Source organism: Macaca nemestrina, chromosome 2 (assembly GCF_043159975.1).
Source record: "Macaca nemestrina isolate mMacNem1 chromosome 2, mMacNem.hap1, whole genome shotgun sequence".
Lineage (NCBI taxonomy): Eukaryota > Metazoa > Chordata > Mammalia > Primates > Cercopithecidae > Macaca > Macaca nemestrina.
This window is the reverse complement of record NC_092126.1, coordinates 125,821,505-125,847,535: the sequence shown is the minus strand read 5'-3', so window position 1 is coordinate 125,847,535 and position 26,031 is coordinate 125,821,505. Positions and strand designations below refer to the sequence as shown.

Here is a 26,031-nt window from a genome sequence, read left to right as displayed (position 1 = left end):
AACAAATATTATTAAGCCTTCTGTTGCACTTTTCTGAAATTATGGAGCTTCACAAACCACAAAACTTTCCTAGAAGGCACAGAGTGACTTAAATGGTTAGAAGAGAAATATTCAAGCTTTGGGGCATCATGTATATTTATCCATTCCCTGCTTCTGCCACTCTTGTTTCTGGACAGTAGGACATATGTGTTGCTTTCACTACCTACCTTCAGCCCCATTCACCTCTCTTGGATCTTACTTGGCTTTGTTTTGTTTTGTTTTGAGACGGAGTCTCGCTTTGTCACCAGGGCTGGAGTGCAGTGGCATGATCTTGGCTCACTGCAAACTCCTCCTCCCGGGGTCAAGTGTCTCCTGCCTCAGCCTCGTGAGTAGCTGGGATTATAGGTGTGTGCCACCACGTCCAGCTAATTTTTGTATTTTTAGTAGAGACAGAGTTTCACCATGTTGGCCACGCTGGTCTCAAACTCCTGACCTCAAATGATCCGCCCACCTCGGCCTCCCAAAGTGCTGGGATTGCAGGCATGAGCCACCATGCCCGGCCTTTATTTGACTTTGTGAACTTCTTCATTAAAGACAGAAATTTCTCAGTATTTCTATTTAACTGGCCAAACTTAGGTAGGTTGACTCATTATTGATAAAAAGTCTGCCAAGCAATTAAATAAAGCAGGGTTATGTGATACTTAAAATGGCTAGTATTAATTGAGTACTTACTATCTACTATCCCAAGATCTTTGCATGCATCATCTCATTTACTCCTCAGAGCAGTCTATGAGGTAAACATTAGTTTCTGTATTTTAGATGAAGAAAATGGCACTTAGGAAGGTGAAGTAACTTGCCTCATAACACTGTAAGTGGCAGAATTGACTGGCACCCTTGGCTTTTTGACCCAGTAGTCCTCATCCTTGAATATTTTTTACTGTATGGAAAAATGTTTTCTGAGTTCTAGTAACTAATATAGAATAAACAGAATTTTGTCAGCATACTATGTAATAGTGTCTGTGATTACAGGTTTTACTTGTTTGCTCACATTGGTGCACAATAGTCTTTTTTATTCTTTCCCTAAAAACCATCTCTACTATAGTGCCAACTAAATATTTTGGAATAAATTGAAGAACTAATTTTTTTAAGACTAAATTATCATCTTTGTCTCAACTAACTTGAAATGCCTCTGCCAACAACTTTACTTTCTATATAGAGTATAACTAACATGTGGTCTGTAGTAGACATGCAGGAAATGCTTATGGAATGGATCCTAACATAGTGCTAAAGATGTCTCTGGTTTAGAATGCTCTCCTAAGCTTTGCAAGGCCCACTGGATATTGCTGCAAAGCCTGCCTTTACACCCTGCAAGTGTAGGGTGTGGGAAAGGGAAAATAGTTTATAGGCCAGTAACTACAAGTCAAATGATTTGAAATTACCACAAATTAGATAAAGTTAATTTCTTCTTTTCAACTTTTGAGCGACATAATTGTTATATTCAGATAAACTGCTGGTGTAATTATCCTTCTCTGCCAAACTTCATAATCACAAAAGCCAATTTTAACTTGCTAGTAACCAACTTCTGGTTCCCATCTTCTAGTGCCTTTATGTGATTTTACTAACATAGGCAGGAATTTAAAGCCATTGTCTTCAATCCTGTCTCTGAATCCAGGCATGGTCAGTAGTGATTTGTTTCTAAATCTCAAAGTTCCACAATTAGCTGTTTAAAAATAGAGTTTTGGACCAGTAGCTTTTTGTATTCTGGTTTATTTCTGCCATTTGTAGTAGCATAAATGAAGCTTCCTTGTCTAGGGTTATGTCCTGGGCAGTAGAAACCATGGAGTAGAAAATTGATTTTTTAAAATGATTTTGAATAGTCGTTAACTGCTGCTTAATGGAATCATCTTGGGTGAACTTAGAGGTAGTTAGTAATGTGTGCTGCGTGCTGGTTGTCTAGGATTTTCATGATGAAAGACTTAGAGATAGTTCTACTGCCACTCTTGGTTGGTGGTTTACTAGCCTGAGATGCAAGATGGTGTCATAATTCTTATAGGATATCTCAGAGGCAACTGCTCACAGGATCCAGGCAGGTTAATTAAATGACCGATGATGGCTAGACATAAGGTGATAGGGAGCATTGTAGACTTTGGTGAACTGGAGAGCATATATTCCACCTGTGTGTGAAAACTGCTGTTCATTTCCATCTTGTTACTGTCATGGGAGGAGTGTGAGCCTGTTACAACACCCAAATTTTTTAAAGGAGCTTGAAACCTGAATCTTAATGCAAAAGTTTTCATTTTTTAAATATTGGTAACTAATACAAATTTTAAAATTATGAGCCAAATACAATGTATCTGTGGACTGAATGCAATCTACAAGCCATCAATTTGTGGACCTCTGGTGTATCCTATGATATAGGGTAGTAGTTTCCCCATGGGTATAATTTGAGGAAGACTAGGATTATATCCTAAGAGATTTCATTCTTTTGTGCTAGAGTCATTCTTCCCCATACTCTTCACACACAGTTTCTTAAATTCCTCATGACTTAGCGAGAGTGAAGTATCAGCTCTTATCTCTATGGGAAGAAAAACTGGGGCCTTGGGTAGGAAGAGTTGAGCACCCGATGTGGAGCCACTAAAAGTTAAGACAGAATGGTAGGCCAAAGCTGCCAAGTTTGGGACTTGTATACCTGTTTGGAAATGTCAAAAGTCCTTGTTAAGTAGAAGCAATTGTACTGATCCTACACATACAGATTTTTCAGAAGTCTTACCAGGATATATCCTTCATCCTATATAGTAAGTATTAAGAGAGCTGTTACAAATCTAGTTGATACACTAGAGAAAATAGTAATTCTGTTCACAACTTAGCAGCAGAGTCATAAACCGAATAAAGTTTGATTCCTTAGATAAGCAGGTAAAAATGTCATTGTTTACTCTTTAAAGGAGAAAGAACATTGATAAATCAACCCAGCAAAGACCATTCTTTTTGGTTTGCTGCCTGTGTAAAGATGACTACCAATGTTCATTTTACTACCATGAAAACTTAGACCAGAGGGTTGGTGGGTATTAATGTGATCTGTTAAGGGAGACTAGTAACCTGATTTTATTGGATAGAGACATTTTCATAGAAATGCTCAACACTACTGAATACATCAAAAACCATACTTTATTTTATGTATAGCAATACAATTTACATATTAAATAACACTATAATAGAATGATTTGATATAGTTTAAACAGAAGAAAAAGGGAAAATTTTCAGGTTACAAAATCCCTCCCCCTGAACAAATATTAAAAACAACAACAACAACAACAAAAAAAAAAAAAACAAAAAAAAACCACTTTTTCCAAATGGGTCAATGTGACGAATGTATTCAGTGACTAATTATGTCTAATTCCTATTGCACAAATAGTCAATGGAATTAAAAAGAAAACCCAACTTTCACAATCACTGCCTCAAAGAAATAACACATGTTGGATTCTTTTGGAATGTAAAGATGGTTTTTGCTACTTCAATACACAGAAAGTTGAATTCACATATCCACCACAAAAAGGAAAAAAAAAAAAAAAAACTATGACGGAGGTGAAACTAGAAAAAAATTAGCTTTATATGAAAATATAAAATTCTATGATTATATACCATAGATACAAAGTTCCCAGAAGATGCTTACCCAAGCAACAAAATATTTACAGTTTTAATGATTTTTAGCTATTTCAAAATGAAGTGAAAGAAACATGAGTCAACATGAAGGCAGAATTCTTTAGAAACAATGGCTGCTTGCTAGTTTCAAATGTCCTAACAAAAAAGGAGTCACTACCCCAAATGTTGGAGAGTTGCGACATTTTATAAAATTGACTCTCTCCTTTTCTGGAGATGTTTATTTCTTAAAACTCAAGATATTTTTCTTGAAATTAATTATCCTCTGTAGAAAATGCTTCCCTTTGCAAATATTTAACAAAAATACTAAAAAGAGTTTAACAGCTAAGACAAAGTAGAGGCCAAATATCATTATTACAATTCCTTCCTATTTGTAGCATGCCTTCTTTCAAGAGATAAGTAAAGCCAGGATTGTGTGTTAAATGGCAACTAAGGGAAAGCGCAAAGGATTAAGTGAAATTACATCTGTTAAAAAAAAAAAAAAAAGCAGGCATTTTCCCTTCATATAAAAATTCACTGGCACCATTTGAACATAAACTTTAGAACATAGGAGTTGAAAATGCATTTCCAGTATAACCGCTAAATTCTTAAGACAAAACTACATTTTGATTCTTAAATTATGATGAGTTGGGTTTTTTTTTTTAATTTTTGCTTAGAATTAGTAATATGTATCTTTGGTAAATTGGTATCTATATTTTAATTTTAAATACAGTATATATGCGTTTAAGAAAAATTCATAACAAGGCTGTTGTGCTGTGTCATTATAAAATAACTATTTACTGATTTCAATATGTCACTCTGGGCTAAAAACTCCAGCAACCAGAACTTGAACACCATAACCCTTCTTTGGCCTCGCTGGACTCTTCTACTTGAATAGACTAAAAACTCTAAAGGCATAAAAATTAGGATGACCAATTAGCTAATCTTATTCTTTTTGAAATTCAGAAATTAACTTTTTTCCTATTAAAGAAGATATCTTGGCTATCGCATGTAAGAAAGAGTTCTCCTGATGGCAACGTGTCTTTTCTTTGATGTCCAGCACAGCCATTTGGTCTGATCATTGCAATTTATTTTTATATGATGTGTGCATTTTGCTTACCTAGAGCTAAATTCATATACACAAACAGCTTATTTTATAAAGTAGCACACATTAATTTGCAATAGCTATTTCCTTTCCCCTGAGTGCAAGTGTTAATAACTTTGTTATGTATGTAAGCAATGTGCTTATGTCTCAAAGAAAACCCTGTCTTTGAAACTCTGCCTCTGGAAAGATGCAAGCTATGTTTTTGCCAATAACACATGAATAATAATAGTGAGGATCTTGCAGGGATGTCTGCAAGGACATCCCTGTCTCTTGCAGGGATGAGGACCTGCTAAATATAACTGTCCTCATCGAAGTGTGTGTGGAGCACTTTGGCAAGATGGGCAAGTAGGAACTGCTTATAATTCAGTGGGTCAGGATATGGAGACTTTGGTTCAAGCTTGCTGGAGACACAGATTGCTCACAGGGAACTTCTAAACTCTTTTGTTGTTTCTATCCTATTTACTAGCTGTTTTATTGTGATTCTGAAACCACTGTAAGAGATAGCCACAGAATTGCATTGGAGGGTCTGCCTTTCCATGAATTGAGCCCTCTATAAATAGCACAGGGGGGAATACTTGCTATTTGTCTTTGAACCAATGTTTACTTTTATTAAAAAAATCACTGAGAAAGGGACCATGTACCCTAACTTGAGCATTATTTTTGAACATCAAGCCCACTTTGCCATCTACTAAAAAGAGTTAACACATATCAATACTCTATGCAACTAAAATAACCCACTTAATTGACTAAAAGAAAAGTCTAGCTCATTGCTTTCCTGATTCTCCTCAGCATCTGGCAGTTGTACTGTTCCTGTGTTCAAGCTTTACTTGAACTTTACAGAGCTTCCTGTGTCACCTCTGGTGGGAACGGAGGGGCTGTAAAGGTGTCTGTCATCTATAGCACATGCAACTTAGCATGCTCTCTTGAACATCTTATCTTAAGACTAGCTTATACACCTCTTGAAAAGCAGAGTATTCCATGTTGTTGAATCTGTGTATTGAGAAGATGAGACAAACCCTGGTAAGTTATGTAGTTTACAAAAACTCCATTGACCTAGCCTTTGCATTCAAATTCTTTAACTTGGCCCATAGCTTCTTTCTCCTTAGCAATTCTGGTCCTCCAGCACCATTCTGACAAACTTTATGAAAGCCAACTCAAGATAAATAGAACCTCAGTGCTGATCATCATTAATGTTTAATGCCTACCCAGATGGCATGACAGCAGCCAGCGTGGCCTTTTTGTTGAAGTTAATTGACATAAAAAGTAAACAAAACCCTATTCTTCTTAACAGGCCCAGTTCTGGTGATGATTTCACTTTTGACAGAAGCTGTCCCTCAAAAGCAAACATGCAATAGAAGAAACAGATCTCAGTAAGTAGCTTATTTTTCTAATGAACACTACTGAAATTTCTTATTAATGCTCCCAGTTTTCCCATTATGCGCTGCAGGGTGAATATGGCTCCAGAGGCTGCACTAAATAACTTCCTTGAGCTCTAATGATTATTGGTGTCTTTTACTGATGTGTATCTGTTCTTGACACTAAACTATACAAAAGCATACAAAGCCATCTCCCTCTTTTAAAAACTTGAAAATGTGGGTATCATCTTTAATTACATATTTTAATTCTCTCTCCAAACAAATCAGATTTATCTATGTGTGGGAGTTTAGATAGTCCCAAGACTTTTGCTAATAAAGTATTTCCAATTTAATCTTAAGTAGAAGAATGTATATAATTAAGAGATTTATTATAAAACATTTGGCAAAGAAGAAAAGAATAGTAACTATGTAGGTAGTTTTTATTAGATTGCTATATGAGTAATAGGGAATTTTTAGAGGGCTAGTTTCAAAATTACACACCTGCAGTGTGTAATTCTTCTACCTACTGTGAGGTATGGTATTATAAACTGAGAAGCATTAATGGAGAGTAACTAAAGGATCTCCTAACTGAGTTGTATATAATATTGCCCTCTTGCTATTGTTAAAGATAGCCCTGATTTTAGGATGTAGCTATTTCAGAGAGTCAAAATGGAAATAACACACATTGTCCACATAGCTACTGTGAAAGCTGTAATACAGAGTTATCCTTTATTTTGACACATTTTTTAAAAACTGTGAATATAACTTTGTAACTAATAAGGGATGGTCACATGAAGCAGTTCTTAAGCCTTCTAACTTCTTAAGGGATCTCTTAACCGGCATAAATGGAACTGTTTCAAGGCCATGACATTAACAGACCTTTTTAGCTCCCAATAGCCTGCTAGTCTGTAAAAGAAAACAATGCTATCCACTCCATTAAAATACAGAAGGCATACAGTATTGAACAGTGCCTAAAAAAAAGGAGAGGAGGACTGAAGAAAAGTACAGCATTGCCTGCTAGTAGAATGCAACTGCTTTAGCAATAATAATAATAATAATAATAATAAAAGCAATATTCACTGTCGTAACAAAGACCTTCACTGTATCGAACTAAAAAAAAGTAGCATGTACATTGTGATGGAATGTCACATCAGGGTTTGCTGTTGTGTAAGATTATAGGCAGTAACACTGATCATATAGTGCAAACTAGGTAACATTGCGTTTCCATGTGTGAAATGAACACAGGTGCAAATGCTCAGTAGGATACCAGTAAGACATAAAATGGCAAAAAATAAATATCAAAACTTTTATCAGTGTAAAAAAGTAACTGGGTTATTGTATAACCTAGAGTCTGGCAAAAAAGGCCTCAAAAAAGTTCTCAGTCTTCAGAAGTTTACAAATTAAGTGCCCTTTCAGGATTCCAGTCACACTAGGGACTCCATGCTCTCGGCAGGGTCTGATTCATCTGCAATGAGAACAGCACCATTTTTGTCCACTGTCATGGGACCATTTCCATTTTCTTTAGTGCTGACCAAGCTGAGCATTGCTTTATAGACGAACTGGTATTGTTCCTGAAAAACAAGAGGAAGACAGTTTGAGCCAAAGAACAGCTTAGTCATTTCATGTAAGCTAGAAATACCGATTAAAATGGTAATTGTGAAAAACATACTAGAGAAACAGAAATATCATAAATGTTATCTAAGAAACTTTAAAAAAATCATTTGAGAATCCATTATAGTCAAGACCTATACCTTCTTCATGTTCTTTTGATCTCTGTTAGCTTGGAACCAATTCTCAATGTTGATAGTTCATTAAGATAACCAGAGAATACTATCCTCTAAAGCAGGGCTTCTCAACCTGAGCACTACTGACATTTTGAGCCAGATAATTCTATGGTGTTGAGGGCTGTCTTGTGCTCTGTGGTTTGCTTAGCAGCATCTCTGGCCTGTATCCTCTAGATGCCATCCATTTGCAGTTGTGACAAGCAAAAAAATCTCCAGACATGGCCAAATGTCCCCTGGGTGGGGGAAAATCACCCCCAGTTGAGAACAACTGCTCTAAACTGTGAGTCTGAGTTTCAACTGATATAGTACAGGTTTTACACATAAGCACACTACTTACAATGTCTGTGAATACTCCAGGCCTCATAAGATTGATCATTTTTGCAACCTGGAAAACATCCACAGCGTTTTCATTCTCCAGTTGCTGGGACAGGGTGGTAAGGGCACATAACATTCCTGCTGAAACTGCTCCATACCTGGGGGAGAAAAAAAAAAGATATGATTTCAGATGTATAAAGGGACCAAATATATTTTAACGAAATTACTGTCATGTATTTTCATAGAAACTAAGTAGACTGTTTTGACGTTTATTCTAAAGACACGAATGAATGAAATGCTGGATGGGGGAGGGATTTGGAAGCTAGCATAAAGGTGAGATTTGTTTATGAAGTGGAATATCCCAAATTGGTTCATTAGACGTTTAGCTTGATATCTAATAGGAAATGAGAGGTTCAAAAGTAGACTTGGGAGAGCTAAAGATGATTTGGTATTGGTGATGAGTTGGGTGGTACAATAGAAAAAACAATAAAGAGAACCTCTTAACTAGAGGTTATTGGACAAGCAGCCAGTGATGAAGGGCTCTGAATTTTTTTTAAACCGTTCCAAATAGTTAAATTGAACTTACAGATTATGAAAAATTAAAAAATGGAAATATATGGCTCCAAACAGACAATTTCCAAAATTAATTTCATATGAAGTAATTATTTTTGGCACTGAAGTGGAACTTTCCTAATGAGAGCACTTTCTATGAAATCCTTGGAAAGATAAATATGGTTCTCTTTGCTTCACAAAAAAGTCTTAGAAAGGTAGTAAATTTCCATTAGGCCAGGTTGGTAACTCCACTTTTCACAGGAATCTGTGATGGAACATAGTTTCCACATTAGTGATGAGAAAACAGATGGATTAAATGAATTGTTCAAGATGCTGTTGCTGGCTGGTGACAGAGATGAGACTGGAGTTCAGATGCCCTGTGCCCATTGTTTTTTGAAAAACTTAAATGTCATTTCTAAATTGTTACATAACATTAAAATATTACATGTTTTACATCTTTAATACAAATAAGACCAAAGTCCCCCTTAGCCACCACCCCCCAACTTTAGAGGTAACCTCTCCAGAGGTAAAAATTATTACACATGTAGATACAGCCTTCCAGATTTAGGTATATCACTACATTTCAGTTCAACTCATTATTTCATCATTATTTCGTCTGCTACATGCATACGAAGTTTACCTTCTAGATGGACATTTAGCTTGTTTGAATTTGTGCACTTTAGCATAGGTACTGAGTAGAAGGGCTAGGGTCCCAGGTATGCCCATTTTTAGTTTTAAAGATACTACTGTATTTCTTTCCCAAGTGGTTGTTACCTGTTCATACTATTCCCAGCATGAGAATACTTGCTTCTCCTCATTGTTTTAAACTTGAAACACTTTTGCCAGTCTGATGAGTGGAAGACTGTATCTTACTAGGGTTTTAATTTACATTTCCTTGATTACCAGGGAGGCTGAATGTCTTTTTTTGAATATTGACCATCTATGTTTTCTCTTCTGAAATTGCCTAATTAACACTTTTCTAGTAAGTTTGCCTCTTTCAGATTGATTTATATAGGAGTTATTTTTACAGTGTCTGTAGTACTTGTGAGTTTTTTTTCCCCCCCAATCTATTTCTCTTAACATTGTTTGTGGTCATTTTGTTATACGAAAGTATAGTTTAGATGTAATCAAGCTGATAAATCTTTTATTTTTGTCTTCTATTGGAATCTTGTTTGAGAATGCTTTCTCTAACCTTTTTTTTTAAAGATACTTTCCTACATGTTCTAATTTTACTTTTGTACATTTAATTGTCTAATTCATCTGAGTCTTATTCTTGCTTTGATGTAAGGAAGGGGTCTGATTATAGTTATTTTTCCATTGGATAACCAGTTGTCCCAGCATTTCTTATTTTACATTGTGATCTTTTCTCATTGACATCAGCTTCCTTTTTAGCATGTACTACATTCTTCTATATGCAAGCCTATTTCTGAACTCTATTTTGACCTTTTATTCTGTTTGTCTATTTTTTGTACCTCCCCATGTGTATCCCAGTTCCTTAATAAGTCTTGGTATCTGATAAAGCAAGTTTCTGTAATAGTCTTGGCTGTCTCTACATTTACTTCGTATTGTTTTTAGCAATTCAAACATACAATTTTCATTTTTTACTGGTACACTTATGTCCAAATAACTCTAACCTTCCACCCGACTCCATCCTGTTTCATAGTAATTTTGAAACCAGATTGTTAAGGAACACAAACATTTTTGTTGGGATTTTGATTAGGTTGCACTGAATATATAGATGGATCTGAGGAAATTACCATCTTTTCAATCTTGAGTTTTTCTCTTCATGAGCATGATGTCTTTTCTCCATTTATTCAGGCCTTTTATAGCTTTTAACTAGGTTTTATAGTTTTCTTTATAGTCTTTGCCAATTTCATTTTTGGTAAATTTTTAGGTACTTTAGAGTTTGTTACTCCTATTAATGGCCTCCTTTTGTGACAACATTTTCTGTTTAGTTTCACTTCATACATGGGAAAGTTACTGATTTTCACATGGTGAAATTGTATCCGGTCAAACAGAAGAACCTGGCTTAAGTTTGAATAGTTTGTGGATTCTCTAGGTAGTTGACATCTTTATCTGCCAATAATGCGAATATTCCCTCTGTTCAACTTTTATGCTTCTTCTATCTTCTGCTTTTACTGTGTTGGCTAGCACCTCCATAGGCTTACATACTAGCACTGAAAGCGAGTATCATGTATCTTAAATGTTCAAGCTTCTAAGTTTTTAATACTAAAATGTTTGCTAATATGCATCTGGTAAATAACAATTATAAAGGTAAAGAGGATGCTTTCTATTTTTACTCTAAGTGGTTTTTTTTTGGAGGAGGGGGGTCATGAATGGTTGTTGTTTTATTGTACGCTTTTCAGTATCTATTGATTTTTTTTTTTAAATGTCTCTAAAAATGTCCTGAATTTACTGATAAACTTTTGGTAATATATCAAAAGCTTAACACCAGCTCTGCATTACTAGGATAAGTTTTTCATGATGTGTAATTAATTCTTTTAATATACTAGGTTTTATTAGACACTTTTTATTGGCATTTTTGCATCGGAGTTCAAATAAGTAAGCTTGGCCTATACATTTCCATTCTGGTGCTAAGCCTTTTTTGTTTAAATCAACGTTGCATTAAATCTTCTGTATGTTACTTTTCATATGTAGCCTTGGTCAAGACTTATGGGCCCTAACAAGTGGAAAACTCATTCTCTTATTCAGTTCTTAGTGATCACTAACATGTGTTGTGCTTTATGTGCCATGTTCTCTTATAGGTATTTACATGTACTGACTTAGTCCTCACAGTAACCCTATGGTATGGGTACCAGTATTACCTCCGTTTGAGGTTGAATAAATAAGGCACATTTAGGTGAAGTAACTGGCCAAGATCGCATAGTGAGACTAGAGTTTAAAATTGAACTGATACATGTAAATGGCTCAGAACAGAGACTGGCACACACCACATACCATGTGTTCACTAAGTGTTATTTTACTATGCTTATTTCTAGGCTTAAACATTTATTAGTATAGAGTTATAAAATCTTAAATGCTTATTTTCTTTTAAAATATGTATTATTTTTAGCTTTTTATTATAGAAAATTTTAAACAGACACCAAAGCATAATAGTACAGTAACCTTCATGTAGTCATCATTCAGTTATAATGATCAACAGCTCATGGCCATTCTCATTTCATTTCTGTTTCTTCCCTAATATATTTTGAAGCAAATCTCAGGTGTTTTAGTCATAATTTAGTATCAAACTCTAAAAGATAAGCACTTAAAGAAAACATACTATCGCACCTAAGCAAATTAACAACTTTCAAATTTTTTTTTGTGTGTGTGACGAAGTATCGCCCTGTCGCCCAGGCGGAGTGCAATGGCGCGATCTTGGTTCACTGCAACCTCTGCCTCCCCAGGTCCAAACTATTCTCCTGCCTCAGTCTCCCGAGTAGCTAGGATTACTGGTGCCTGCCACCATGTCCAGCTAATTTTTGTACTTTTAGTAGAGATGGGGTTTCACCATGTTGGCCAGGCTGGTCTCAAACTCCTGACCTGGTAATCTTTCCGTCTTGGCCTCCCAAAGTGCTGGGATTATAGATGTGAGTCACTGTGCCTGGCCAACTCTTGAATGTTTTTAATGTAGCTACAGATAAATGGTAGAATTTTTCCTTCATCATATTTCCAAAACTGTATCTCTTATTAGACTATTTATTGCTTAAATTTTACTATCTCCTTCCAGCCCCCATTTTCATTACTATTTGCTTTTAATTCCTTGTACTTTTTGTTGATTTATCTGGTGCTTTTTCTGGCTTGAGCGGAATGCTTGATTTATTTTTAACCTTTGTAATATGTAGAGTTTACACAGGCTTTTTGTGTTTTTTTTTTTTTTTTTTTTTTTTAAGTACAGTTTGGCTCCATTTCACCAGGTTTTAAAATGCAGTGCCTTTATCATCATTTAGTCTTAAGTACTTCGCAATGTCTATTTTGGTTACATCTTCAATCCATGAATTATTTATAAGCAATCCTAGATGTAAGGATTTCAGTTTCTAGTTATAAGGATTTGAGATCTTATTTCACTGTTGGTTTCTAATATAAGTGGGTTGTAATCAATGAATGTGGCCTTGTATGGTATCTGTTGTGGGGGAATGTATTGAAATTCCATTTATGGCTAATGTATATAAATAAACCGTTTGTGTTTGAAGAGACTCTAGGTTTCTCTATATAGTCTCTCTTGGGTGCAAACTTCTCTATATCACTATTAGATCAGGCTTGTTAATTGTGGTATTCACATCTCTCTGAATGCTACTGATCAAATGTATCCTGGTCACTCACTTTAAGAACTTAATACTTTATTCTGTTTTTGGAAATCCTCAGCTGTTATTTCTTCCTCTTTAACCTGTCTTTTATTGCCCCATGGATAACTTTTTAGACATATGTTAGAACTTCTGTATGTGGCTTCCATATTCTAGTTTTATTTCAGTTCTGCACTCCAGTAGTGTCCCATCTTTTAAGTTTTTAGTTTCATGAATTAATGTATTTTTCTCATTGTTAGGCTTAAGTTGTTCCTATTTCATAATAAATATTCTTCATTTCATAAAATCTTCCTTTAGATCTCTGAGGATGTATTTTAATACCCTATTAACTCTGATTTATTGTGGTTTTTGGTTTTTGTTCAGCATGTTGCCTTCCCTCAGATTCTAAATTGTACTGAGTTGACATCATTTTAGCATGGTATTAAAAAATCATTTGTACTGATTTTGTTTGGGAGGGAAAGAATTTAACATTTGTTTAATCTGTTCTAGTGAAATGGTTACCCTTAAGATCCCCACTTTTTTCTTAGCTCTTTCAAAGCTATCTGTGGCCAGTCAGATAGAAAAGTCAGGTAACATGTATGTTTGTTATGGAGTATGCATGCCCTCCATGTGAGATTACTCTCACCTTTCCATGGGTTGCCTTTCCTGTATTTAGCCACATTTAAATAAGCAGCAAAATGAAGGAAGTATTTATATAATATGGCTTAAATATCACAAGAAACTAGCAAGTCAGATCAATCAAATATACAGATACTTTTAAATACCTTCTGCATACCAAACGTAATGACAGAAGAAAGACAAAAAGTAAGGGCCATTCTCTTTCAGAAGTTTAGGAACTAAGTGGGATTAAAGAATGTTCATCGAGTTCCATGGATTTGCATTTAAAACTACAGGGACTTGGTGCAAAAGTGATATAAGTAATCCGTAACCTAGATAAAATGAGAGTAGTATATAAATTCACTGGCTTTGATATTTTGTTTGCCACTTCCTCTAAGGGCTCCATTAAAAGTAATGCTTATTTAACTAGTGATGTTAAGAAAGAAACCTGATTTTTTTTCATCTTTCCCTGCCTTTACTTCAAAGACATTACAAAAGAAATGAAAGTACTTTAAGTTCCTGATGTACAGTGATGTTTTTTAAGTGCTCTGTCTATATTCATTTTAAAACAAACACATTGTGGTTCCTTGTATAGTCAGGATGGTATCTGTGGGCATTTAACCATTTTTCACTATTTCATATATTTACTTATAATTATTGTAGTTTTTAATACTTTGTTTTTAAAATCATAACCAAGATAGAAATCCGGAGTTATAACCCTGACACTGTGAAGACATGGAGCTTCCCTTTGAAATCAGTAGGGCGGAAAGGAAAACAAAAAAATTGAAGCTTGAATAAGTATCAATCTTAGGGAAGAATGACAACACGAAAGCCTTCCATAAGGCTCTCAATAAAAGTGAAAATACTGGAATTAATTACGATTTGTGGGTGTCTTTGCAGCCTTTGCTATAGAAAACAGTCCATCTTAGCAGTCTTCAGACTCTTTGATCTCAGGGCCAAATTAAAATAAAAAATTATTGAGGACCTTCAAGGGGTTTATTTGGGCTGTATATGTCAATATTTACTGTATTAGAAATTAAAACTGAGAAAATGTTAAAATACTATTAGCCCTAAAAGTGATGTTATCACATGTCATGTACCTCTGGGAAACTGTTATTTATTGTCCACTCATGACAGAATGGGTGTGAATAAGGCAGATAGTATTTTTATATTATTATGCTATCCAGTAGGGTGATACATGTATCTCCAGAGTGAGTAATTAAGTATTTGCACAGGGAACTCTTCTTCAGTCTGTGAGTAAATGGAGTAATTTGGGTGAGGTCTGATCTACAGCTGTCTTATAAGACTATGTGAGAACCATGCTTATGTTCTAAACATCTTCTGTGGGAACACAGGCTGTTTTTAAAATCAACAGTAATGATGCAAATCAGCCTCTGAGCAGAATAATCTTGAACAGTTGACTATAGAATGCTGAGAATGAAGCCGTCTGCCTTTAAGCTGTGCCTGTCCTCAAATAGAAGCAGTTTACTTTTTGGTTAGGAATTTTATCCTTAGCTCACTTATCTAGAAATGTCATCCACCTAGGACACACCTGAGACCGCCACCGCCGCCACCACCACCACCACCACCACCTGCCGCCCCCAAAAGTAGGTGTTAAGAAGATCTCTATGAAGACCAAATAGATGTCACAGTGTTTGCACACTAAAAGTTCAACTCTTTGCCTCACATATCAAATGCGTGCAGGCCTTCTCCCCAAGCCTGTTCACTCCTGCCTTTGACAGAGGTTAAAAACACTTTGAAAAGAAGAATTTAAGCAGCCAAAATGACTTTGAGCAATAAATGAGACAAAAAGCAAGGCTTTCTGGGGACAATTTGTATAGGGGTACATAGGCTTAATAGTTTGTAAGTCATCACAATTTACAACACATACCCATTTCATGCAAACACTTATCTAGCACCCATGCTGTCCCAGGCACTGGGTTTCACCCTGTGGAAACTGGGATGAATAAATTACCATTGCTGGCCTCAGCAATGTGAGAGTGACAGTCATGTACACAAATAATTATGATGTGACATGATAAGAAGGAATGACATTTAGCTGGTATGCATTGGTAAAGATGTCATGTTAATGATTTCACTTAGCACCTCTGGGATGAGTTAGAGTCTCAGAGAGTGACTTTTGAACTGTGTTGAATGAAAGGGCGCTTGGAGGAAAGAGGATTTGCAGGGGCAAGGTGGTATGCAGGAAGTACTTCAGTGGCAGATTGGGATGATAGCTGGAAATGTAAACTTACACCAGATTGTAAAAGATTTTGAAAAGTCTATTGAAAGAATGGATGGCACCAAGAAGACTTGGTGGTGGCCAATTAGACCTGGAAATGAGGGAGACTCAAAAAGAACTCTGATATGTTTCTGGTCTGTACAACTAAGTTGATTAGGGGCAGGCAGGGAAGATGAGTTTGGTTGTAGCTATGCTGAATTTGAGGTGTTTGTAGGCCATCAGGAAGTGATGTTTAGAGGTACAAAAAGTAGGTAAGATGGAAACTGAAAAGGAACTGGTGTTCAGAGTATTTCACTAGAGCTAGCAAGTGTTTAAAAATTTTAAAGTTTCTCTTCAGTAATTTCAATGGAATTAACTTATTCCCTGCAGAGAGTAGATAAATGAATTAATACATTTCTACTGGTGGCTTTTAATGCATCTCACCTATATGATATTTGCAGATCTACTGGTTTAGGATTAATTTGCTCTTTTTGTATATAGGCCTAAGAATGAGGCCTGCATACATTTGATTAATTCCGGAGGGGATATATATTCAACATGTGACATAAAAATCACTGAATAAGACAAAATTACTTAAAAGTTGAATATAGATAAGTGAATCAAACACTTCTGTTTAGTATTTAACTGGTGGTTATTTTTCTTTTCCTCTTTCCTTACCCTAAAATATAAGATTTGGTGCATTACTGACTTCAGGACAAAACACCTCGGAGTACTACCATAACAGCAAAATCAGTCATGTAATTGGGCAGTAACATTAGAATTTGATGACAAGAGATGATAAGAGCTGGTAAAACTCAGGAATTCTAGAAAATGCCCTAACTTTACGCTATAACTGCATACCACAAAATTTTAGTTCAGTAGCAACTCCCTGGTTATTTTGAGGCTGTCTGTGCTATTTAACCACTGTTGATGGTTGTCACATTTCCGGTGATCTTACTTAATGTGCTATTTAATTAATGTTTCAACTGTAATGCTTTTCAAATCTTAAGTTTTCATCTTACTAATTAAGAGTCAGGCCAATGTTTTGAAAGACTATAACATTTTTTGGAAGCAGCTAGTACACATTACTTCAAGTAGGAGAGTACTGTGATTTGAGGTGAATGAAGGTGCTGAGCCCTTGTGTACTTCATGTTACAGCATTAGTGCAAGGAAAAAAAGCCTTCACAGTAAGCTTCACTTTCAAATTTATTAATACTTTATGCTAGTTGGTAATTTAATGAACATAATGGATGCTGCTGACCAAGAGCTACCTTGGAACTAAAATAAAAATGGGAATGTGTAATATTGGCTACAGGTTTGTGAGATCTGAAATGACCCAATTATATAACCAACTTACAGGCCATGAAGTTTGGCTCCAAATATCCATAAACAATAAGATATATCTATGACCCTTTCCTTGTTATTAAAGTGGAAAGGTGCTGGGCTGGGATACCATTCGGACACTTAGAAGCTCTGAGAACAGGTGCAAGTTATTTTTCTCTTTGAGAATTCATATTCCTTATCTTTAAATCCCAAAAGACAGTACTGTAGACTTTAAAACACATCATGAACTTTAAATATTATCATTAATACTACTAGTTTTATCTCTACTCATCAACTAAGTCATATTTTAAAAGGTTATTTCCCTAACAAGTGTTTGAAATTCAGTGTAAGGATTTTAAAAAATTAATTAATGTAAACAGTTATTAATTTACTCATTTGTTACTAACACATAAAACCTCTAAATGCATGCAGGTCTACTTCTGTAGGCTAAGATATAATACTCTCCCCTTTCTCGACCATATACTCTAGAAGAACCTGGGAGTCTTGGAAGAGTTTGACATATTACAATGTAAACAGAGCAACAACACTTTGTACATGTCCACATTAGAAACAACATGGAGTTGTCACAAGCTGAGGTGATAGATAGGTTTTAAAATTCTGGCTTCCTTTTCTACTGCTTTCAACAAGAACTTAAACAAAAAAAACTGTCTACATTTTAAAATTAAGAAACAGATACATACTCATCATGAACAATGGTGGGACCATCCCTTGTTAAGGCCTCTTCCTTGATGACGTTGATAAGTTCAAAGGTACTGCTTATGGGGGCATCTGGGTTAGGCCATTTGGGACACTGAAAGTGCCGAACTTCTAAGACATAGTCATCCTGTAACCAATACAACATGAGTCAAATCCCTTCCTTTATTTCACATATCTACAATCTAATGACTAGAACTTGCTCCTGAGAAAGCATGTGTTATAGGTAACTCTCAACAATGTTGTGTTGACCAAACCACAGTTGGAAAGAAGAAAAATGCCAAGAAGGTTTGCTTGCTTGCTTGCTTTTTTTTTTTTTTTTTTTTTTTTTTTTAAAAAAAAAGCATGGCTAGGCATAGTGGTTCATGCCTGTAATTCAGCACTTTGGGAGGCCAAGGTGGCCAGGAGTTCAAGACCCACCTGGGCAACACAGGGAGACCTGTCTCTAAAAAATTAAAATTAAAAAAACCAGTCATGTGGCATGTGCCTTAGTCTTTGCTATTCAGGAGGCTGATGTGAAAGGATCACGTGAGCCCAGGAGTTTGAGCTTTGATGATGCCACTGTGAGTGAGACCCTGTCTCAAGACAAACATCCAAGTAGGTCATGCTAGTGAAACAATTTCATTTGGCTTAGTCAAAAATTTCAAGTGACAATAAATTATTAAAGACCTTATATGCTACTCTATTTTCTTATTTGTAACATTAAAGGAAAACAAGGAAGGGGCTCATCCTTTAAATTACTAGTATAAGAGCCCCCCCAACCTTATCCCACAAGAAGGCAGCAAAATATTTACTTAAAAAACTTGGTATTATCATCTCTGCAACACATTGCAAAGCTTACATTTCTGATGGCAAAGAAAATATTGAGCTCTAGTATATTGTTTTTATAATTAGGTCAACAGACCTATTTGTATGCATGCTGAATCGGAGGAACTGTTACATTTCATCTAGCCAGCTGGAAAAAGCAAATATTTGAAGGAAGAAAAAAGGAAAATGTAAATATTTAAAATTAAGTCTTACTTAAATGCCTGAGCCTGGCTTGAGGGTGGTAAATTATTTCATTATTATTTAGAATGATGATCCAGGGCCCAGGTATGGCTATTAGCGAGGAACTGAGGTTTAGGTTACCTGTGTAGCTTCAAGGATAAAGTCATGGATGATAATTTGTTCTTCATTAGAGAGGCACAGTCTGTCTTTGCTGATAAGGGTGACGGTAAAGGCCTCACAGTTCATGGATTCTTCTCGACTTGGCCAGTACACAAACTCATCTTCTGCCTTTGGGAAACAAAAACAAACAAAAAAGCCTCTGCAGTTCTGTCAAGCATTTGTTTTTTATTTCTTGCATACTGATTTTGTCATTTCCCATACCTCTCAAGCCTTCTTTTAAACTGAATTCATAGAGTTATATGTTCCCATCTAATTATACCAAGTTGAATGGTTATTCTATTGTAAAATATATTTTGATAATCATTTTCTAGCACCTCTCACCTGTTAGTGTAGCAACCTGAAACACTCCCACTATAGGGGACTTACTACAGTTGAAAAGTATTCTGTAATATTGACATAGTAAAAAAGGAAGCAGGATCTAGGTCAATTAATTTTGTTATTTCACAATTGCTTAAGCAATCAAGACATGCTAATTATTTCCTATGGATTATGTTAATAATTCTGTAGTTGAACTGCAGTTTGCAAAGGACTTTCATAAACATGGTAAGTTTTCTTGTATATTTTTAGTATGATGTCGGATACATACAGATAGTAAAAAGGTTACTATAGTTAGGAGCAAATTAACATACCCATCATCTCACTTTCGTTTTTGTGGCAGGAACAGCTAAAATGTACTCAATATTGGCATGATTCCCAAATACAGTGCAGTTTTGTTACCTGTAGTCCTCATGTTGGACATGAGATCTCTAAACTTGTTCTTCCTCATCTGTTGTTTTGTATCCTCTTGATTTATTTTACATCTTCCATTTCCTCCCTACCCCACAATTTCTTTATCCATTTATCTGTTGATGGAAACTTAGGTTGTTTCCATAGCTTGGCGATTGCTAATAAGGCTGCAGTGAACAGGGGAGTGCAAATATCTTTACAAGGTGTTGATTTCACTTCCTTTGGGTACATGCCCACAAGAAGGACTGCTGGATCTTATGGTAGTTCTATTTTTAACTTATTTAGAAACCTCCAGACAGTTTTCCATCATGGCTCTACCAATCTACAATCCCATCAACGGTGTGTGAGAGTTTTCTTTGTTACCCTTACCAGCTTTTGGTATCTTTTGATTTTTTTAAATAACTATCCTAGTGGGTGTGAGGTATTTTGATTTGCATTTCCCTGAAAGTTAATGAGGTTGAGCACCTTTTCATATACCAGTTGGAACCATCTTTATGTCTTCTTTGGAGAAATGTCTATTCAGGTCTTTTGCCCATTTTTAAATCAGGTATTTCATGATTGAGTTGTATGAGTTCTGTACAAATTTTGTATATTAACCCTGAGGAGATTTTTTATCATCTGTCTTTACAGATGAAGACACAAGGCTTTGGGGAGAGGGTCCATAAATTATCTAAAATCACACTGCTAATAAATGGCAAGGGATAGAACTTTTTTGGAACATTGTGTGTGAGTAAGTAGGTTGGCTGTATGTACAAGGCAGTTTTAAAAGAAAAGTAAATCTGTCAATGTTATATTTCAAGAGGGGATAACATAGAAAGTCTTTCAGCCTTGAATCAGGCATGCTTTAAATGTTCATCCATTTTAAGATTAAAAATAGATATGCAGGCTTGGTACTTGAATTCTGTCCCTAAAAACTATGGGTGCCTAAGAGAAAGTTAATTGTTGCATAGGTTGGAGACTGTGAGAAATATGATTATGATGTACACCACGTATCCTAATCAGCTCAAATAGCAAACTGTAGTTTTCCTGTAGTATATAGGTTCCTATGGGGCATTTTCCTGAAGATGCCTACCTACTATCATTGAAGTCAGAAATAATTCTGAATAATGTTCAAAACAAAGAAGGCTTTGTTTAATCTTACATTGTTGCATTAGAAATGAGCCAACAGTCCAATAAGACTTATCACCCTTTCAAGTTTCAATATAGCTTATTGCCAAGTACATTTTTATTTTTAAAGCTCAGCATAAGGGGAAACAGATTAGCAACTGGGTTTAGTCTATACAAAAGAAGTCTGTAACTGTCGTGGGTTTTAACAGGTTTTGTCCAAGGACACTGATATTAAAGATATAAGGTAATGAACAGGGCATCTAAATGTAACAAATATGCACAGATTAAGCACAGGATTTTTTAGTGGATGTGATCCTGGGTAAATTAATCTGAACCTTAATTTCCATATCTGGAAAGTGGGAATAAAAACTACTTACCTTAAAGAAATACTATGATGATAACATGAATAATAAATTAACTAGCTTAAAGGCTACCAAAGGGATTTGAGTTATGGTAGAAGAAAGGTAGAAAAAATGTTTCATCTTGAAAGTCTAAGAAAAATAAATGCTACTTCTTAATTTAGCAGGCACACTGGTCTCATGACTGTTTTGCTTACAACTATATTTATAGGTCAAAGATATCTGGGCATCTTTGTACTTTGTGAGTACTTTGTGAGTTAGAAAGCAGTGACTTTTGGGCTCCTTACAGAATTATGACCTGGTAAAGGTATAGCAGTAATAATACAACAAACAAAAAGAACTCAGAGATACCAGTCTTTAGGAAAAACTGTGCAATGATGAAACTCTCCATCTCAGAACTGAGAGGTCAGTTGTATATGATTCTAATCTAGCCTTCTGAGGCCTCAGAGAGACACTGAGATGGCATGTTCCTATATCCTCACTGTCTGCAGAACATGTATCCACTTATTTGGTCCAGTCTTCTCCCAGCCTCCCCATACAAATGAGCTGCTGAGTAGATGCTTTATGGTGATTGCCCTCTGTTAAGTGACAATAACAAAATACTGATTCATCCAACAAATGAACGTTTTAACAACCCTAAGTGCCTCCAATTTCCACATGCCAAACAGAATAGACCCTATTGCCAGCTAATTTGAAAATTTACACTCCAGCTTTTAGTTTAAGATTCTCAACTTTGTTGCCATTCCATCATACAGAAGCAGTTTTGGTATCCTGAAGCTGGAGCAAAATGCGACAAAGTGAAGAAGTTCCTACTGACTGGGCACACAGTCAAATGTATGTCACCAAGACTGGGGGTTCAGTCACATGCTGTTCTTCTTTGATTAAAAAACTCATTAATCTGACTATCATAAAGGCAGATCCTCAATGTTTTCTGTTTTTACCTTATGGGTTCACATGTCCACATAGTAACTTTTATAGACCCAGCTAATTCTGAAACTTAAGTATCCACAAGATCAAAGCAGAAACGTTTAAGTCTGTTTTACAAACTTGCTTACCCTTCTGTATAGTTTAGAGACTGAAATAGAGAAGGACTACGGGAGGGGAAAGTGGTAGCAGCTTAGTCTTAAAGACTTTTAAGTTGGAACAAAATAGCCTATCCCTGCAGTAGATCTGACTTGCCTATGGAATGGGAAAAAAAGATACATTATTAGTACTTTTGACACAATATTTTGGGGTAGGATATACAGCAAAATGATTATAAGCATGGTCTCTGGAGACAGATGACTCAGGTTGAAATCCTGGCTCCAGTTACTTGTGTGTGCTCTTGAGCAAGTTTGTTCCCTCAGTTTTCTCAGCTATTATGTGAGATAATAATAGTATGTATGTCTTAAAATTGTTGAGGATTAAACAAGTTAATACATGTAAACACAGTTACATACTCAGTACCTGTAAGCTACAATTATTTACTTTTCAAAAGTGACATACAGCAGGTAAGAGGTTAGTGCAGTCATACATTAATGAGGTTACTAAAAACATTTTCAAAACCTTTTACCATACCACCACAGACAGTATAATTGAAGGGTGATATCAGTAGCATCAGAGAATCAAGTAATGGGATACTGATAGGGACAGTATTGTGAGAATATGAAAGGAATCTCTATAGACTTCAAGATGAGAATTTAAAAATTTTAAATTCCCTCCCTAGCATATATGGTTACTATAGCCCTATGGCAAAGTATCAGAGTAATTTATGCTTGTAGCCTCATGGGCTCATTAATATATAGCAGATGTGCTTTACTTACCAAGCTCTGGTTGTCTGGCAGCATGACAATGATCTGTGCGTTATGATCCCAAATCATTCGCCAGAAATCTTTCGTAGTATGTGGCAGAGGATGCTGAGTTATAATAAATTCATTGCTCCTATAATAGCCCTTCAGTTGGGAAGACAAAAAAAAATCAGTGAATATGAATGTTTTATTTTAACTTTGTGGTAGTAAAATATATTCGTGAAATAAGATAGCATTGTTTTGACTACACTAAAATAATTGAGAAAAGCATTCAGTACATTTGGCTAATTTTTAGATGTACTTCTGCTAGCATTGTGCAGACAAATTTCTCTCCATGTGCAGTTCACTTCTAGTTACCCCTGCTGTTTTCACTTAACAGAAATTTCAACATTTATTCAAAGACTAGATGTGTGAAATTAACAATAAAATTAATTCCTGAAGAAGCATTCTGCTTAATTTAAGCATTTTTGTACCCCCAAAAAGTTTCCAGATACAGAAATCTCTCTACTTTTCGTATTACACATTGAGAAATTATTTCAAAAATGACATCAGTCACACAGGTGGTATCTGCTCTTTAACACCTTTCAGTTTAATTGACTTTATTTATAATTAACTGTTGACTCTCACCATGATATAAGAAGCATTAATGTAATCTGTTCCTTTCATTCCAGGCAATGGTGCAAGACCCACTCGAGCACGCTCAGCTATCATATGGAAAAAACAAAAACACCACATTTGCCTTATTATACACACAGAACCAACAGCTCTTTCTGAGATTTGCTTGATGAATAACATATCCTCCTGGCTTCCCTTTCTAAGACTTATCTATATTTTTAAACAAGCTCAAGTGTTATCAGCTGAGGCAGAATGTAAAATGAAATTTTGCTGCACATACCCAGAAGGACCCAGGCATTGTAGGAATACAGTTTTACTGTGGGAGAGATTTTTACAGCAGATCAGTAACAGAATACTTTATATGGACATGACATAGGGTTTTAGATAACTTTTGACTCTAATTTGTTATTCCTACAATTATACCAACATATACTCTGCCCTTTTACCAACCCCTTTCTCCATGTCTGCCTACGATGTCTACCCCTTTTTCTGCCCACGATGGTCTTAGAGGCCTTTTTCATTAGAGATAAATCTCCCCAATGATCACCCATGTCTATGTCTACGGCACGCAGACAGCTGTGTCCTTAGTTATTTATACAAAGGTCACCCCCAGTCAACAGTGCCTTGATCTCAATAGCCACAGTAACTGAATAATGTGGTTCTAGTTGTATAGATTAATCCAGGATTCTAAGTTGTAAAGGAATGTTAATGCCACAGCAATTACAGCTTTATTATTATTTTTTATGTTATAATATTGTAGAAGTGACCCAATTCTTACATTCCAAGGTGAAATGAAGCTGTATTCTATGTCAGATAGATGCAGCAACTTGCTGACACTGATAGCCACCTCTCCCAGTTTCATTAAACTACCTTAGTTGAATAAGCATAACATTTTCCCTTTTGGTAGTACCAGGTAAGAGGCTGGTATAAAGTCATATATCAATGGGGTTACTAAAAGGACATTTTCAAAACCTTCTACCATATAGCCACGTACAGTACAATTGAAGGGTGCTATCACAATAGCATCAGAGTAGTGGCTGTCTCTGTACATAACATACAATCCAGTATAAAAGATCACTAACAAACTGATTTTAAAGGCTTACATGGCACAACTGAAGAGTTTCTGTTCTTTTCTTTGTTACACTCTTTCTGAGCACTAAAACATTCCACATATTTTGCATTACATTGTGTGACCAACTGAAAAAGAAAAAACATTTTAGTCTTCATTCAAAGATACAATTGATAGCATTTGCTTGATGCTTTGGCAAAAATCCCAAGCAGATTACTGATAAACAAGACCATTTTTGTGCCACAAAGAACCTTTTAAGACACAGGGTCTTGCTCTCTTGCCCAGGCTGGAGTGCAGTGGCATGATCGTAGCTCACTGTAACTGTGATCCTCCCACCTCAGCTTCCTGAGTAGCTAGGACCACGGGTGCATCATCAGCACAACCAGCTAAAAATTGCTTATAGAATTGGGGTCTTCCTGTGTTGCCCAGGCTGCTCTGGGAGTACAGGTGTAATCTACCATGCCCAGCCCCAGAGAACACTCTTGTGCTTTCCTAGTGGTACTTCTCTCAGTGACCTTGATTGCATCTTTCTTATTTCTACTATCAGGCCCTAAACAGGTGCTGTGTGCAATAGATATTTATAGAACTATGTGGATTCTTCTGTTATATGATGTCACTGCTGCTGTGAATTTTTTTCTGTGATTCCTCACTGGCATAAAAGACCCAAGTGAGTCTACATTAAAAAAGATTGCCTAATGCTATTTATTATGAGCTAATCATGTTTCTTGAAGATAAAAGAGTACTTAACTAGTTCTCAGTGCATTTCTGTTGAACTGAACTAACATTGTTCTGAGGCTGTTATAAGTAACCAGCCCAGTAGTTTGTTTATGTAGCTTGGTTGAACTATTTTGTCAATCCTATTTTTTGGGGGGCTGGCATCCATCTTAATGGAGTACATGAGATCAGTGTTCTCCAGATGCTTTAGTAAAACTCATGGTCCCTGGATATAATTTTCATTTTCAAATTTGATTCTTTTCTTCTTCATCTTGAGCTCTAAAATGGTTAGTGCCTGTAAAAGAACCAACTACCTGGTCGCATTTCTTTTTTTTTTTTTTTAAGATGGAGTCTCGCTCTGTCGCCCAGGCTGGAGTGCAGTATCGTGATCTTGGCTCACTGCAAGCTCCGCCTACCAGGTTCACGCCATTCTCCTGCCTCAGCCTCCCGAGTAGCTGGGACTACAGACGCCCGCCACCACGCCCAGCTAATTTATTATATTTTTAGTAGAGATGGGGTTTCATCGTGTTAGCCAGGATGGTCTCAATCTCCTGACCTCGTGATCCGCCCACCTCGGCCTCCCAAAGTGCTGGGATTACAGG

General features: G+C 36.0%; 1 protein-coding gene and 1 long non-coding RNA gene across 10 annotated transcripts in view; one reads left to right on the top strand and one right to left on the bottom strand.

Annotated features, from left to right (window-relative positions):
• LOC105483112 (uncharacterized) overlaps window positions 1–26,031 on the top strand; it is a 58,029-nt gene that overhangs the window by 17,240 nt on the left and 14,758 nt on the right. For all 5 annotated transcript variants that reach the window (XR_988044.3, XR_988041.3, XR_003018606.2 and 2 more), the window contains exon 3: window positions 6,012–6,090. This is a non-coding gene — a long non-coding RNA (uncharacterized lncRNA). The remainder of the gene's footprint in view (window positions 1–6,011; window positions 6,091–26,031) is intronic.
• Window positions 3,127–26,031, bottom strand: part of LOC105483138 (protein tyrosine phosphatase receptor type G) — a 745,674-nt gene continuing 722,769 nt past the window's right edge. For all 5 annotated transcript variants that reach the window (XM_011743815.2, XM_071089050.1, XM_011743832.2 and 2 more), the window contains 7 exons: window positions 24,750–24,843; window positions 23,659–23,735; window positions 23,047–23,175; window positions 19,014–19,160; window positions 17,873–18,015; window positions 8,197–8,332; window positions 3,127–7,646 (listed from right to left, as the gene is read on the bottom strand). In XM_011743815.2, the coding sequence (XP_011742117.2) occupies window positions 7,500–7,646; window positions 8,197–8,332; window positions 17,873–18,015; window positions 19,014–19,160; window positions 23,047–23,175; window positions 23,659–23,735; window positions 24,750–24,843 (873 nt within the window). In that variant the 3' untranslated portion in view covers window positions 3,127–7,499. The remainder of the gene's footprint in view (window positions 7,647–8,196; window positions 8,333–17,872; window positions 18,016–19,013; window positions 19,161–23,046; window positions 23,176–23,658; window positions 23,736–24,749; window positions 24,844–26,031) is intronic.